At 46.3% G+C, this 16,921-nt stretch overlaps 1 protein-coding gene across 3 annotated transcripts; it reads right to left on the bottom strand.

Annotated features, from left to right (window-relative positions):
* Positions 1-986: 986 nt before the first annotated feature.
* Positions 987-15,022, bottom strand: PRKAB1 (protein kinase AMP-activated non-catalytic subunit beta 1). 3 transcript variants are annotated; one of them, XM_073313409.2, is made up of 8 exons: positions 14,864-15,022; positions 7,052-7,228; positions 5,907-6,073; positions 4,131-4,224; positions 3,696-3,810; positions 2,279-2,412; positions 1,821-1,889; positions 987-1,740 (listed from the first exon to the last, which is right to left on the bottom strand). In XM_073313409.2, the coding sequence occupies exons 2-8, from the start codon at positions 7,217-7,219 to the stop codon at positions 1,663-1,665; spliced, it is 825 nt and encodes a 274-aa protein (XP_073169510.1). In that variant the 5' UTR covers positions 7,220-7,228; positions 14,864-15,022; the 3' UTR covers positions 987-1,662. The 3 variants fall into 3 exon arrangements, with proteins under 3 accessions (XP_073169510.1, XP_073169511.1, XP_073169508.1); XM_073313410.2 differs by having other exon boundaries at positions 14,869-15,019; XM_073313407.2 differs by lacking the exon at positions 14,864-15,022 and adding an exon at positions 13,978-14,666.
* Positions 15,023-16,921: the final 1,899 nt, after the last annotated feature.

Genomic DNA, 16,921 nt, shown 5'->3' with positions numbered 1-16,921 from the left:
ATGCAGCCAGCCAACCCAGTAATGTCTTGGTCAGTGGGGCTGACAGGAAACAAACACATTATCCATTTTTCCTTAAAATGCTTTATATTTGAACTTGTTTCTGAAGAGGTCAGCCAGTGACAGCAATTCCATGTTTTCAAAACACTGAGTTGTAGTGTTTTCAAAGAAAACCCAAGAGCAATGTGCCCTGAACTACTCAAAATATTGTAACAAGACAATTGAACAGTTCAGAAGCCTGGAAATGAGTCTTATCATTGACTGTATCACATCTAATCGTGGTCACCAATGATCTAAGTCACCATCTGATTAGCTACCTGGTGGTTTTTGTAATATGCACCCCTGTATAGTAGGCCACGGACTGAGGTCACTCTCAGCACTCTTACTGGCTCTCAGAGATGCCCAGGAACGGACGGGCACTACACATTCCCCAAGTTGGTCCCTGCAGGTCAGGCCTGAGGCACAGTGGCAGGGAATTTTGTGTTGCTCCTACTGCATTTGTTTTGAGATCAAATAAATCATCAGTCTCTAAGAAAGGCATCCTGGCACCTTTTGTAAGAACTATGTTCATTTACAAAATATAAATAAAGCTCGAAGGGATAGAAATGGTTGGGAGTCCTTGCTGCAGAGACCACATGAGCCTAAGTTGGTGGAGTCAAATGCAAATATAGATTCAGGGCCAATCCAGCCCTTGACATAAGGGGGTGCAGTGCTACTTCCCAGGGGCTGCAGCTGCTTATGGTAGCAGATGAGCTTGTCCCCTCAATATCTCATTTACTATCCAGTTTTTAAAGTAACTTGGAATCACCTTACCATCAACTTGATAAAAGCTGATGCTGAAGAATTAAAGTCCTTATGCTAAATTGGTCAATTTCCTTATAGGAACCCAGCTCAGTTTAAATCAGTCCTTACTGGCAAGAGAGCTACAAGTCTGTTACAGGAACAGATTATCGCAGGGTGCATTACATGATCTACACAAAACCCTGCAATTCAGAACAATTTTCTTTATCAGCAATTCCACTCAGGAAAAGTTATTTCGAAGTTCTCCCAAGAGAAACAATGCAAGAGCGTCACTCACATTGGAAAACATACTCAACCCCCGTCTACTGATTAAACAAACAAACAAACAAAGAAATAGCGAGTGGCGGCAGCATCTCTGGCTTTGCCCAAAAAAGCTGCGAACAGAAAGAATGCCATTTTTCACGCGTAGTCAGTCGAGCCAGGGAATGGGCTCTTGGGGAGCTTGGTGGTAATACAGTTGAATGTTTGAGCTTTATGATAAAAACAGCCACTCAGTCAGCAAGGATCCTGCACTTCTTAGAATATTATTTTCCACAGCCTGTATCACTCATGAACGATATTTGAGTGGTCACTATCCCCACATTTCCCACCCTGATTTCACTGGTAGATCCCAGGCAATTGTTATTGAGCTGAAAAAATGGCAGCACCACCAGTCATCTCTTTGGTCCTGGCTGAGTCTGAAAACTTCCAGATGGCACTGGAAGAACAAGGCAAATATGAAACAAATGTGAAGTCTTTAAAACCATATGAAATCAGAGTCTGTTTACAATAGCATAGGCCATGCATATGTTTTGGTTTAACGAAGAATTGTTCCCTCTGGCACTTCATCGCCCCAGGATACCTGCTCACTAACCGCAGGATTAATCATATTGGCTTGTACAGCAATGTAGTCACATATTTTTTCTTGTAACGATGAGTGGCACTGAGCACCATCACTCCATCCTAGGGAAGATGGAAAACAAATTAGCACAATGTAATGGTTAACTAAATGCAACTGCTGTGATAAGGTAGGACTCCCTTACCTTGATAGAAAGCGCATAGAGGTGGTTCAGCATGACGTGATTGGGCTCAGGAAGTAGAGCTGGATCACACTGAAAAGCATATAAAGGGAGGAGACAGAGAGTGGAAGACTAAATTATGGCATATTGTCTTTCCCAGGCAACCACTCAACAAATCTTTGTATTGGCTCCCCGTCAAAATTCCAATACGATCAAAGATCACTTAAGGCGGGACCAGGTTTGCTATGTTCTCAGAAGTTCTGATAATTTTGCAGGGTATAGATTAGGATTTATGGGTGGGGAAACTGTTTTGGTTTTGAAAAAGCATCAATTAAGATAATGGATCAGTTTGGACTTCGGTAATAAAGATCTCACCCACTAGGGGACATTTCCAAGGTTTGGGATTGTTAAAAGCAGCTCCAGTGCACGTTTAACCTCTTAAATACTTGACCCTGACCCAAAGAAGAAAGTTGTCCACTCACAGAAATGCCAGTGTCCTTATTCAGGATCACCTGCAGCAGGTGTGGTGGAAGAATAGGTGGAGTCTTGAAACGTTCCTCTGGCTTACAAACATAGGGATCCTGGTGGTAGGGTCCTGGGGGTGAACTTGATAGCTCTGTTAGGGAGATGGTAAAATATTTAACCTTAATGTACCTGTAAAGAGTTTATCTTCTTTAAGCTGCAGTAGTAATTTCACATCCAGAAACCTGTGTATGACAGAAGCTAATTGCGCTATAGAGTAAATCCTCCAGAAACTATAAAGATGCCACACTTCCTGTACACTCTAGATGAAATCTTTGGTTTCCTGGGACACATTTCCTGCTGAGCCAGAAACAAACTAAAAAATACAACCATCACTCAGGACAGGGCTCTTGCAAGCTGCAGCTACATAGCACAGTAGGAAGTTTTGTCACATCATTTCAGTATGTAGTTCCTGTTCATAATACCGGGTTAATCTTGACACTGGTCTGCTCATCAGCAAGATTCTACTCCAACAGCACACAAATATGGGACCAGTACTAGCTGACAGAATGCAAAGGGAACCCAAATTTCAGAATCTGGTTACAGAATTTGGGAAGTTTTGTGAAGCTCAAGCACAAAGATCTTTAGCAAGAAGCCCAAGAGATGATTTTAAAGACTCCAGAGTCTGCTTACGGGAGACCAGGTGGGTAGGGTCAACAGTCAGAACTTCAAGGGTTGGTCCTGTTCTCCCCTCTTCCCCCCTCCCCCCCCTTTTTTTTTTTGAGGGAGTGGGAGGGGAGTGGGGGAAAGAGATTTCCTGGCCCAGTATTTCTGTAGCACACATTCATTACTAAGTGCTACCACAGATTATTTGCTTTTATGCTAGTTTTTGGCAGTCCTGGCAAACAGTGGAATAAAATCCCCTTCTTGGTGACAAAATATTACTGAAATTATTTAGTGTATATGAAAGGGGCCAAGCTTGCAAATAGAAACAAAATCCTCCAGGTACCCAGAATGCTGCCATGGCATTCCCCACAAGTACACAACAATCCTGAAAAAAGGGGTCAGAGACAGGTGAGTCTCCATGACCTTCAAACTGCTGTCAAAGCGGTCAACCTCAGTATCTGTTTTGAGTTAGCTACTGATTCACCGGGGAGTGGTCTGAAATCACCACTTCATGTCACACATTCAAATGGCAAGGACTTACTACTAATCTAGATGGGGTTTGATCAGTGACCTGTACTCTGCTTCAATCTCCTCACTAATTCCAGCTTCTCTCCTTTTACATTTCATGGTCCCTGCACATATCCCCAACAGATTGGGTATAAAAAGTGAGATTCTTCTACTTTGGGGATTTAATTCAAGACCAGGAATTAAACGTAGAGGGTATTTATGTAACTTCAAGCACATGGTATAAGATTACAAATGGATTCATACCAGACATATCTGAGCATTTTTGGGAGTCCACCATTAAAGCATCAAATACTTCAAAGTCAGTTTTCTTCACCTGAATGATGTTGTTAACCGTACCAAGCTGACTGGTTACTACTGGCTGGGAAGAAACAGAGGCAAAAAGTCACAATTCAGAAGGTATGCAGGTTATTAATATTCTACAGACTTGAAAAACCAATGTCCCACAGTCCTCATCACCTACTTCTTGTTTAGCCTCTGGTTATTTAACAGGCAGACAGCATTACTAGCCTCAGATTGGTACAGGCCAGCTGGGGCCAGGAACATTTCACCAGATCAAACCACCAATTGCTATTGTTAGCAAAGGCCCTTTCTTTTAGGTTAGCGTGGAAGCCAACTAATTTCTCTCATTCATGTGCATGAATCATCTTGTAAACCTGCAGGATCGAATAAAAATGTTACCTCCGAAGGATCATGCGTCCACTGACCATCCACGTAGAACTTGTACTGGTGCTCTCCTTCTGGCAGATCCAGGATTGCTACGAAGTTATTGTGGCTGTGATTTCAGATAAATACACAAACAATTAACATTTTATTCTGAAAAATCTGTCCATCTACAGACTCGCTACAATTACAAAGAATGCAAATAAAGATAAAAAGAATGCAAAAATCTCAAACAGAATCTTTCAGACAGTTCCTGAAGTTATTGACCCTTTTAAGAGAGCACTTGAGGCAATCCAATGCAATAATCTAAATGTACAGAAACCAGCTAAAGCTAATGAGTACCCCCTCAGTGACAGCTGAGTCCCATCTCTTCATATGCACAGCTGCACGTTTTACATTAACACCGATCACCTGAAAATCCAGGCTCCTGGTGTCAAAGGGTTAATGTTATGTTTTTGAAAAGCCATTCTTCTCGCATCTTCGTTACTCAATACAATGTAAGAGCACATTAGTTTGGGCTCATCAGCCAGAGCTTCACATACAAGGTAAGTTCACTGCAATAGATCCTTGACTTTCAGTATCTTCCATCACAAATCTCACCCATCAAATGAACAAGAACTGTGAAAATGAAAGCAGTAACTTAACTACTGCCAGAAAAACTGCTTTGAGTAGATGCAGTTTGATCAGACTGTCATTCCTGTGCTTTGAGCTTCTTGCCTGTTTTGAGGTCTTCACAGTAGCTCAGATAGAAAGAAATCATGCCATGTGAACACATGCCAATGGGTCATGCAACACTAAGAGTCCTCCATTCCTCACTTCTTCCCAGGGAAGGGGGCAAAGTCTGCAGATTAAGTTCCCAGAGAAGCTGTTTTTGCTATTTGAGTTTGGAATGAGTGTCTATTCAACAGGGACTTTGTAACAGGGTTTACTTATTCACTATAGTGACTGCCAATTGCAAATTAAAGGGGGACAGATGTCCCTTTTTTCTAAACATTATCTCTGTAGGAGACAAACCTACTTTTCTCCCCCACTCGCCATTATTATTTCTTTGTACCTTTGCTAGGAGAGGTCTAAATTGTGATCTGAGACTACACTGAAACTCTGCAGACCACCATGCCAAAACTACCTCCCTCGCTTATTGATCTGGCATCCAGTTCTTTGAATCCTTCCATTGCCTCCCCCTTGAAGCACTGCACTATGTTTAAACTTCTTGTTGTCCCTCCAAAGCTCCTGATAATTCCATCCTGGCATGTGTCTTGGGCCTTGCTTCCCACTACATTCCCCGCTCAATCTGTCCAGTCTGAAAATAATCCTAGTATTGATGCTCCATTGGTCCCCTTTTCCCCACTCCTGTTTCCATAATTTCTCCCATGCTGCTTATGCATGGAATGCCCTTCTCAAAACCACCAAGCCATCACCCTCTTTACTGAAGTCCCTAAAACACTTTGGGGCAAAATACCTAAAAACACACTAAATTATCTCCACTTGTGGATTTCCCAGTGTGTCCCATCTTCTACATCTACCTTTAGACAGTAAACCCTGCATGGAATGGACTGTGTGTATGTCTTTTCCATAGTGCCAAGCAAATAACTATTTCCATGGCAAAGTTTTCACCTCTGGCAGTCAAAGAGTCCCACCATTCAGCATGATACGCTAAGATTTCTATAACTTCTCTCTTCAAGAGCTCTCAAAGCTAACAGAAGTATGCAGTAATCTAAGCATAACAATAGCATGACCCTAATTGTTTCCAACTTTAGATAGAATGCCAGTGATGCAACCTAACCAGTTTGTTACCTTCTTGTAAGAGGAAGTTTACTCCAGTTGTTGAAGGAACCTGATAGATAAACCTCTTTCCCTCCCCCAGTCCAGCGAAAGACTGTTGGCCGATCTTGAACAGGGGCTTTTTCACTCACTTCCAGATCTTGCTGCCAAGCTAGAAATTCCTCTCTCTCTTGTGGAGCCTAGAAGCACAAAACTTTACTCAACAGAAGTTCTACGTTGGCTCCTTTGCCCTGTGAAAGGAGAGGTAAGCTTAGAGAAAGGTAACATTTGACCAAAGGTATCCTCAACCCTATGCGTGTTCTTCAACATTCCCACAAATTGGAAACAAATGCAGGTAGTCACTGTTAGAGACAGAAGTTGGTATCTCAACAGTTTGCAAGTCAGTTTGTAAATAACCCATGAGTTGAAAGATTAGTAGCCTTCCAAATTGGCAGAAGATATTAAAACAGAATGCAAAACAATTAAACCAGAGAAGTAACTATCATTGAGTGGGAGAAGCACACAAAGTAGCTGCATATATTTAAACTGAGGAGTAAAAAATAATTAAAAAGGAATTTCTTTTATAAGGCATTTGTTAGACCCTGCAAAATGCCTTCCAGAGAGAACTTGCAACTAGACCACAGGAAGGCTATTGCTGTCTGCAGGGTACAGCTTAATGCAACATATGATCAATTAAGTTGGAAGACAGTGAGCTAAACATTCTTATTACACCCAACAAGGGGGACAGACCAAAATTAGGACTATTAGAAACTAACTAGGGAACTCTGACAGAACTTTTAAAGTGGAAAGAATCATCACCTGGAATGTTACTGAGTCGGGTGATTAAAAAAAGCATAAAAGGAGATAAAAAGATACAGCAAAGGAAAGTGGTGCATTAATAGACAACACTGGGCAAGGGATTAGAGCCTATTATCTTATTCGTTTTTCTACAATTTTTGTGAAAAATGTATTTCATTTGCAGAAATCTGCTCAAAGGTTAGAAGAACAAAGAAATAAGGTTTTCTTCCCTTAAAAAAAGAGAAAGTCAGCAATGCTTCAAGTTTCTAAAACTGAGTTTATACAGAAAATTGGCTAAATTTATGACTTCCAAAAATACAGTTGATAGAATGTCTAAGCTACAAGGGTTATGACGGAAGAGGAGCCATAACTTATGATACCTTTATTTCCTCAGAATGGAACAAGTCTGCATCTTCAGGACTATCCATCAAGATTTTTGGTCTATCACCTTCTTTTGTACTAATGGCTCCCCCACAATTGTCTCTTCGGGGCGTCTTATGGCCCCCATGACGCTCCATACCCGCTCGCTCGCTGCTTGTGTTCCCCATTTTAAGGCCCTGAAAAGAAAAGAAATAGCCTTATTTACTGAGACACACACATATTAGTGAAATTTGAGCTCTGCCACTTTGCTTTTAGAAGAGACTACAGAAATAAACCCACGGCAAAACAGACAGTGATAAATTAGACATGCACAGTAACACAAAGGCAGCCATAAAAAATAGCAGAAAGATATTCCTACTCCTTTCATGCACACACAGTACTGACAGAAAGCATAGTAATCAGTAGACCATAACAGCTTGACTTGTATTTTATAAGCGACACTGGAGGAATGGAACATACAGATACCCCCTGACCCAACTCCACACCCTTAGCACGGACCAGTGGATAGGACACTAAGCAAGGAATTAGGAATAAAAACCTGGTCTTCTGATTTACAGAGTCATAGAAAATCATTCAATTACTCTACCCTACAAACATCTTTAAAATATACTATATTGTACGTAAAACAACAAGCTTGCTCCTAAGGCAAAAGGGATAACTATAAGGAAAGCTTTGCATATAGCCCTGTTTATTTTGTGTTGCGAAGTAAATCCTGGCAACCTTGAAGTCACAGCATGCAGGTGGTTGTCACAAAAGCTCAGTGTCTCCTGAGGCCCTTCAGAGATACTCATCATAAGATAAGGTCCTCTATTGTACCACTCAAAAGATGACCAGGAGCTAATATCAGAGTGCTTAGTCCTGGAGCCCCAAAAACAACATCTCTACAACTTGAGCTAAAGGAAGATTTCTTTCATTATCTGTTAACGAAGACTTATGTTTTTTCTATGCAGAAGCCAGCCAATATAGGCATACACATATATAATGGCAACAACTACAGTCAATGGCAAAAAAAAAAAAAAAAAAAAAAATCAACCCCACACAAATATTGATGTCAATAAGAACTTGTCCGGGCCCAAAACTACCCACAAAAATATCAACAATTTTACTTAAATAAAATGTTCTTCAAATATAGCCAGTGCAGTAGTTTTCAGAAAGATCTACCTACTATAAGGAAGTTTATAGGGGCGATAAGCTCTTTTTGAGATTCAGGGAGACAGATGTTTGAAGGTGGTGCATTTGTCTAATCAAGGTTTATTATTAAAACGAACAAAACCAGGCTGATGAATTTACCCAGAGTAACTGTGAAAAAGAGGGAAGAGGATAATTTCTTCCTCAGTTTACTCAGTTTTATTAATTACTTGGATTGTTTTTTAAAAAGTCTCATTCCCAGTGTAACAGGTGTCAAGTCCACTAAACCTCAGGTCAGGGTTTCATGGATCCCACCAGTATACCAAGCCAGCCCCAGATCTGGGATAGAATTTTCATAAGGGCTTCTGGGACTTCCATTTCTCAGTTCCATTGGCTTTCAGCAAGACTAAGGGCTTGGCTACACTTGCAAGTTAGAGTGCATTAAAGCAGCCCCAGGCGCCCTAACTCCCGACCCATCCACACTGGCAAGGCACTTAGAGCGCCTGGACTCTGCAGCTGGAGCACTCCTGGTAATCCTCCTGCACAAGTAGCATAACGCTTGTTGCATCTCGGCTGAAATGCCCCAGTGCCAGTGTGAACGAGGTGTTGCATTACTGTGCTTTGATCGGCCTCCGGAAATGTCCCATAATCCCCTTAAGTCAAGTGGTCACTCCTGTCATTGTTTTGGAATCGGCTGTAGGAATGCGGATATCCCCTTTCTGACAGCCGGCATACTTATCGGCTCCAGGACAAAGCAAGCCATTGGTGTGGAATGTTGCTTGCTGTGAGTGTGAGAGAGAGAGGCAGGGAGAGTGGGGTCTGAATTTACAAGACAGAATGCTGACAAACTCTCAGCACCCCAAAAACCCACTCTCTCCCCCCCAACATACACACAACACACTCCGTCATACTCCACCCCCCGCATCTGAAAAGCATGTTACGGCCACTTGAACGCTGGGATAGCTGCCACAATGCACTGCTCTTTGTGGCATTGCAAGAGTTGCTAATGTGGCCACGCCAGTGCGCTTCCAGCTAAGAGTGTAAACACTCGGCAGGTTTTCCCTGCTGCGGTCTCCGAAGGCTGATTTAACTCCCAGTGCTCTGCATCTGCAAGTGTAGCCATGCCCTAAGGCCCCTAAGTGCTTAAGGCCCAGATCCACAAAGGGTCTTAAGCATTGCAACACCTACCTTTGAGGCACGAAGAAAATAACTGAAATCCACAAATCCTGGATTAGGCACCGTTACTCCCTTTACCATGAATGGAAAGAGAAAGGCAAGGGAGAGAGCAGCCTATGGTAGTAAATGGGAGATACTGATGAGAGGGGTGTGTCCAAAGCCCCACCTAAGTCTGGGTTACAGGGAGCCTCCTATTTCTGCTCGCCAGCCAAATTTGTATCAATATTCAGATATATATTGGAATGATAAAGTTAAATGTCTAATAGCATACTGCACAAGTGCAGCCTTTTCTATCGCTGGTAACAAGTATGAGAGTCTAGATTTAACCCCCAATTTAAGAGTCACTAAGAGTTATTTATTGAATCAGTTTTCTCTTATGAAAATTTATAACTGAAAGTCTTTGTAATATTCATCAACAATTCACTGATGCACTGTTTCAAGAACTTCTTCCAATCTCCCTTTTTAGCAATCCCATGAAGTTACAATATCCAGACTCAAGTATCTCAGATAAAAATTCCGAAGTCTGCCAACTCACCAATCCAATTACTAATTGTAATACTGATAGGAACCCTTCCCGTCCCATCTATCCCATACACAAACTATCAATATACAGAAACAAACACTGAAGTTGTATAAGAAAATTAAATACTTGATAATTACTATTAATCTGTTTAAAACATTAGTGTTGCCAAACTTTCTAAGTAATTAACTCATTATTTCAAGTTTCAATTACTTTTTCTTTTATTTCACAATAACCAATCATTTCTGTATCCGCACAGACACACCCCTGGAACCCCGACCTGGGATATTCTATCTACTACCCAAGATCCATAAACCTGGAAATTCTGGGCGCCCCATCATCTCAGGCATTGGCACCCTGACAGCAGGATTGTCTGGCTATGTAGACTCCCTCCTCAGGCCCTACGCTACCAGCACTCCCAGCTACCTTCGAGACACCACTGACTTCCTGAGGAAACTTCAATCCATCGGTGATCTTCCTGATAACACCATCCTGGCCACTATGGATGTAGAAGCTCTCTACACCAACATTCCACACAAAGATGGACTACAAGCCATCAAGAACACTATCCCCGATACTGTCACGGCTAACCTGGTAGCTGAACTTTGTGACTTTGTCCTTACCCATAACTACTTCACATTTGGGGACAATGTATACCTTCAGATCAGCGGCACTGCTATGGGTACCCGCATGGCCCCACAGTATGCCAACATTTTTATGGCTGATTTAGAACAACGCTTCCTCAGCTCTCGTCCCCTAAAGCCCCTACTCTACTTGCGCTATATTGATGACATCTTCATCATCTGGACCCATGGAAAAAAAGCCCTTGAGGAATTCCACCATGATTTCAACAATTTCCATCCCACCACCAACCTCAGCCTGGTCCAGTCCACACAAGAGATCCACTTCCTGGACACTACAGTGCTAATAAACAATGGTCACATAAACACCACCCTATACCGGAAACCTACTGACCGCTATTCCTACCTGCATGCCTCCAGCTTTCACCCTGACCACACCACACGATCCATCGTCTACAGCCAAGCTCTGCGATACAACCGCATTTGCTCCAACCCCTCAGACAGAGACAAACACCTACAAGATCTCTGTCAAGCTTTCTTACAACTACAATACCCACCTGCAGAAGTAAAGAAACAGATTGATAGAGCCAGAAGAGTTCCCAGAAGTTACCTACTACAGGACAGGCCTAACAAAGAAAATAACAGAACGCCGCTAGCCGTCACCTTCAGCCCCCAACTAAAACCCCTCCAACGCATTATTAAGGATCTACAACCTATCCTAAAGGATGACCCAACACTCTCACAAATCTTGGGAGACAGGCCAGTCCTTGCCTACAGACAGCCCCGCAACCTGAAGCAAATACTCACCAACAACCACATACCACACAACAGAACCACTAACCCAGGAACTTATCCTTGCAACAAAGCCCGTTGCCAATTGTGCCCACATATCTATTCAGGGGACACCATCACAGGGCCTAATAACATCAGCCACACTATCAGAGGCTCATTCACCTGCACATCCACCAATGTGATATATGCCATCATGTGCCAGCAATGCCCCTCTGCCATATACATTGGTCAAACTGGACAGTCTCTACGTAAAAGAATAAATGGACACAAATCAGATGTCAAGAATTATAACATTCATAAACCAGTCGGAGAACACTTCAATCTCTCTGGTCACGCAATCACAGACATGAAGGTCGCTATCTTAAAACAAAAAAACTTCAAATCCAGACTCCAGCGAGAAACTGCTGAATTGGAATTCATTTGCAAATTGGATACTATTAATTTAGGCTTAAATAGAGACTGGGAGTGGCTAAGTCATTATGCAAGGTAGCCTGTTTCCTCTTGTTTTTTCCTACCCCCCCCCCCCAGATGTTCTGGTTTAACTTGGATTTAAACTTGAAGAGTGGTCAGTTTGGATGAGCTATTACCAGCAGGAGAGTGAATTTGTGTGTGTATGGGGGTGGGGGGGATGTGAGAAAACCTGGATTTGTGCAGGAAATAGCCCAACTTGATTGTCATGCACATTGTGTAAAGAGTTGTCACTTTGGATGGGCTATCACCAGCAGGAGAGTGAATTTGTGTGGGGGGGTGGAGAGTGAGAAAACCTGGATTTGTGCTGGAAATGGCCCACCTGATGATCACTTTAGATAAGCTATTACCAGCAGGACAGTGGGGTGGGAGTAGGTATTGTTTCATATTCTCTGTGTATATATGAAGTCTGCTGCAGTTTCCACGATATGCATCTGAGGAAGTGAGCTGTAGCTCACGAAAGCTTATGCTCTAATAAATTGGTTAGTCTCTAAGGTGCCACAAGTACTCCTTTTCTTTTCTGTATGTTAAGTTTTCATAGTTTTATTTTTTCTAAAGCTCAAGGAACAAACTCTGATGAGACCCCAGCAGAACACACCTGGAAGATGTCCATTAATTATCCCATAGTCTCAGCAGTTCTCAAACTTTAGCAACCTGACGACCCCCATTTTGATTTAAAATTTTTCCGAAGCCCCCAAGTCCCCTGCTCAGCGCAGGCCCTGCCTCCACTCCACCCGTTCCCCCAAGGCCCCACCCCACCTCTTTCCACCCCTGCCCCTCCTCTTCCCCCACCCCTCCCCTGAGCCAGTGGTGTAGCCAGCATGGGATATTTGGGTGGGCCCCAACTTCAGGTGGGCAGGCAATTACAGGGGGTCCACCTCCCCCCATCCTCTGCAGATGGATAGAGCCTCTGGCCAGGGGCTCCCCAGGTACTCACCCAGCTCCGGGAGGAGACGCTGCTCTCAAGCGTGCATGGCTCCCTTCCAGATCCCACCGTCCCATGCCGGGGCCAGCTCCCCTAGCCGGCGGGCCTACGTTTTTTTAAGTTCTCTACCGCCGTTAGGCTCCTGCTCGCTCTCCTCCCAGTGGCAGAGTAGCCACTGGGCCAATCCAGGGTCCCAGAAAAATGGGCGTTCCCAGGCCCTACCCACTCCGCCCGGAGCTCCAGCCTGAGAAGGGGTCGGGATGCGGGGACTTGCCCCACTCCATCTGCCTGGTGCTCCAGTCAGGCGGCAGGGGCTTATCCTGCTCCATCTGCCCCACCGGCGCTCTAGCAGGGGTGCAGGCGCTTGCTCTGGCAGGAGTGCCAGGTGGGCAGAACAGAGCAAGCCTTGGTGCCCCAACGCCATTCTCCGGCTGGAGTACCAGCTGGGCGGGTGGAGCGGGGCAAGCACTGGAGAGTGGGCCTGGATCCTAAGTGGGTGGGCCGTGGGCCACCCAGGCCCACCCGTGGCTACACCCCTGCCCCGAGTACACCCATTCCTGCCCCTCCTGAACAGCTGTTCCACAGCATGCAGGAGGCACGGGGGTGGGGGGGTGTTGATCAGTGGGGCCAGTGCCCCCCGACATGACTCTCAGACCCCCTGGAATATACTTGTAGACCCCCATGGGTCCACAGACCCTAGTTTGAGATCTAGATCAAGAGTTCCCTCATTTGCTCAGACAGACATGTCACTTTATTAGTATAACATTAACACCTGGAGTCCAGAATTACTAAACCCATTTATTACTGCGAAAATACAAAAATTACGTGACCTAATTTAATAAAGACACTAATTATAGGCAGAAATTATTACCAGGCTAAGTGGATGTATTAATAGGAGTGTTGTATGTATAACATGGGTCATAAATGTACTGCTCCACTGAGTGCTGGTGAGGGCTCAGCTAGAGTACTGTGTTCAGTTTGGGTGCCACGGTCTAAAATAGATGTGGACAAATTGGACAGAATCCAGAAGAGAGCAACAAAATGATAAACTGTTTAGAAAATCTAACCTATGAAGAAAGGCTAAAAGGTTTTTCTTAAAATAAAAACAAAAACAAAACAAAAAAAGCCAACTGCAGGGTATATTCAGTCTTGAGGAAAGACGAACGGAGACCTAATATATTAGGGCTGTTATCGAGAGGATGTGATCAATTGTTCTCCCTGTCCACTTAAACTAGATCAAGAAGTGATCACCTTAATCTACAGCAAAGAGGCTTAGATTAGATAGGAGGAAAACCATTCAAACTATATGGATAGTTAAGTATTAGCATCCATTACCATGGGAGGCTGTAGAATCCCTCTCACTGCAGTTTTTAAGAACAGGTTAGAAAACCACTGGTCAGCAATGACTTAGGTATACATGGCTCAGCTTCAACATAGTAGGCTTGACCAGATGACCTCTAGGGTCCCGTCCAACCCTACGTTTCTACGAGTCTATCCCAGAAGAGTAAAGGGGCAGCGTGAAACTGACTCGTGACTTTTTACTCTACAGAAAGAGCCCGCCGGTGCCACGATCCCTTTTGAGGCCGGAGTCTCGTTCTTTGCTGTACTACAGAGAGCAGCAGAAACCCGCCACCTCGCTCCAGAACCGATGCTGCACTGGCAGCGGCCGCAAAAGGCTCCCTTGCCGTGGGCCGCCACCGGGCCCCGCACGGGCGGCTCCCAAGGGTGGGGGGGGGAGCTCGCTCTCGCGCCATGGCCCCCCTCGACCGCGGTGATTTCGTGTCAGCGCTGGTGGGTGCGGTCACGTGTCTATCAGAAATGAGACCCCCGAACCCGCTAGGTGGGGCGCGGATACTCCCCGACTTAGCGCGGACAAAGGGGGCAGCGTCCTCAGGCTCCAAGAGCCCCCGGGCCCGGGTTGGCCCGGAACTCAGCCCCGAGCGCCGGCTCCTCTCCGGCAGCGCGGGGAGCCCGCCCCGCACGCGGGTCACGGCACCGCCGGGGGGCCCAGGCCGCTCCTCCTTCCCCTCAGCCCCACCCCCAGCCTGCTCCCTGCCGCTTTCCACGGGCCCCCGGGGCGGGGCGGGGCGGGGCCGGGCCTCGCCACCCATCGCCTCAAGGTCGCCGGGCCGCTTAGCGCCTCCGCCCCGGGCACAGACCCCCCGCTTCACGGCGATACCCAGCGGGCAGGGGCTGGAGCGACGGGACCCGCCACCCGCACCTCACCGGCTGCCGCCCCCGAGTCTTCCTCAGAAACCCCTTCGGAATCCTGCCCCGTCCGTCCGTCCGTCCGTCCTCCCGCCCGGGCTGCTTCCGCTTCCGGCGACTCCTGCGCACCCCTCTCCCTGCCCCCAGCGGCGGGCTTCCGCTCCGACCGTTCCCCGCGTCCGCGGAGTCACCCTCGAACCTGCCCCCCGGCAGCTGCGCTTCCGGTCACTAGCGCCGCCTTCCCCTGAACTTCCGGTCAGTCTGCGCCCCTCGTCCCGGCACTTCCGGCTGTCGGCGCCGCGCTCGGGCAGGACTCCGGGGCGGGGCTCAGGCGTTTCTGCCCCGCCCCTCGGGGGGCGGGACCATCGTCAGCCCCGCGGGCGGTGCACAGCCCGGGGCGGGGGGGCGGCGCCAAGCGACCCGTCCCCAGGCTCTGCCGTTCAGGGGATGCCCCTTCCTGGGCGCCTCAGGGGCCCCCGGCTCCGCAGCAGCCGCTGACCGTGCAACGGATCCCACGTCGCGTTGCAAGCGTGCCGTGGGGTAGCCGTGGGGCAGGTGGGGAGGATACGTGGGGGAGGGGGTGCTCTCCAAGACTCTGCGCCGCCCCCACCCCATGGCACCGCTTTTCATAGCCAGGTGTCTCCTTCTTGTGCCTCGGCTCTGATCAGCAGGGCAGCCGCTAACAAGCGGGGGAGGGACAGCTCGGTGGGTTGAGCTTTGGCCTGCTAAACCCAGGAGTTCAATCCTTGAGGGGGCCACGTAGGGACCTGGGGCAAAAATTGGGGATGGGTCCTGCTTTGAGCAGGGGGTTGGGCTAGCTGACCTCCTCAGGTCCCTTCCAACCCTGATATTCTATGTGATAAGGTTGCCATTTAAATTGCCAGCACTAGGCTTCAGGGTTAATGCAGCCCTAGAGATGAGTGGGAGCACTTCAGGTTGTGCTCAGAGCTATGGGGAATGCGTTCCCCGTGAGTTACCAGGCCTGGCTGACATTACACCAGTGACTGGCCTGTTTTATGTACGGCCATAACAGTGCTGTCCGTGCATTATAAATCATCATCCCATTTCCTGACCAGCATGTCCACATCCAGGATTCTCCCATGTGCCAAAGTATAATTTTGTCCCATACATCCCGTGTTTGGAGCCCAGTTCTCTTACAGCAGTTAAGGCTGGAGACGTGGGAAGCAGGAGATTATCTGAAATAATGCTGAAAGGGTCTGGCAGAGCTTTTTCATGGACTAGCTTATTACAGCAATAGAATTACTCCCTTTCCTTTTAAATACAGTTTCTGGGGCCCCCTCTGTGATTTTTCCTATTTGCCCCACTCTCTACCGCAGTGATGGAAAGAACTGGGCACAGCATATAACTCTGCCCCCCATCCCCCAGTGCCAGCCTCCTGTGCTGGTGCAAAAGGGAGCTGGGGGTATTCCAACCCTGTCCAGCACTCCCTCGCCTCAGCACACTTGCCTTAACATTCATTTTCTCAGTGCTAGACCCGGCTTAAAGCAGAATGGGAATTAGTTAAAATTCTTGCATAACAGGTTCCTATATTTGTAGGGTTGCACATATGTTTCTTTAAAACATTTAATTAGCAAGAAAATCCAAAATGCCAAGTGTAATTAAAAATGTTCCTGGTGAGAAGTGTGTCTCACTTTCCAAATGGGCAGATGTCTGGGCTGAGTCAAATGGGGGCAGGTAATTTTGCAAAGGCTGTAGGGCTTAATCCTGCCCTCATTGAGGGAAATGGCATAACTTGCACTCAGTTAATTGGGAGCAACATCAGGTGTAGTTTCTATAGGGCCAAAAAAGCTATGAAGCTAGTTCTCCAGGGCACGATGGAAGCTTTGTGCTGCTCTGCTGGTGCAGAGCTGCTTTAAAACCAGTTTCTGTGGCTGTGGAAGGCTTAACCCCAGCATTGGGGGAACCCTGGGTGGTGCAGAGCTACATAGTAGCTTTTATAGCCTTTTCTTGGCTGTTGGTGGCAGGGGTGTGGCCAGTGAAACAGGAACATGGCTAAGGCATCCTTAGAGATTTCTGAAGTGGTTCACATGGAGAGAAGTGTCACCATAGC

Source organism: Lepidochelys kempii, chromosome 15, assembly GCF_965140285.1.
Source record: "Lepidochelys kempii isolate rLepKem1 chromosome 15, rLepKem1.hap1, whole genome shotgun sequence".
NCBI classification, from domain to species: domain Eukaryota; kingdom Metazoa; phylum Chordata; order Testudines; family Cheloniidae; genus Lepidochelys; species Lepidochelys kempii.
The sequence above is the reverse complement of the archived record's forward strand: the minus strand, read 5'-3'. Positions and strand labels throughout refer to the sequence as shown.

What these genes read in the sequence shown, in the direction of transcription:
- PRKAB1 (XM_073313407.2), bottom strand. An exon ending in AAACTTCCTCTTACAAGAAG is followed by an intron (nt 4,225 to 5,906) that starts GTAACAAACTGG and finishes CTGAAATCACAG; the next exon opens with CCACAATAACTTCGTAGCAA. An exon ending in GGACGCATGATCCTTCGGAG is followed by an intron (nt 3,811 to 4,130) that starts GTAACATTTTTA and finishes GTTTCTTCCCAG; the next exon opens with CCAGTAGTAACCAGTCAGCT.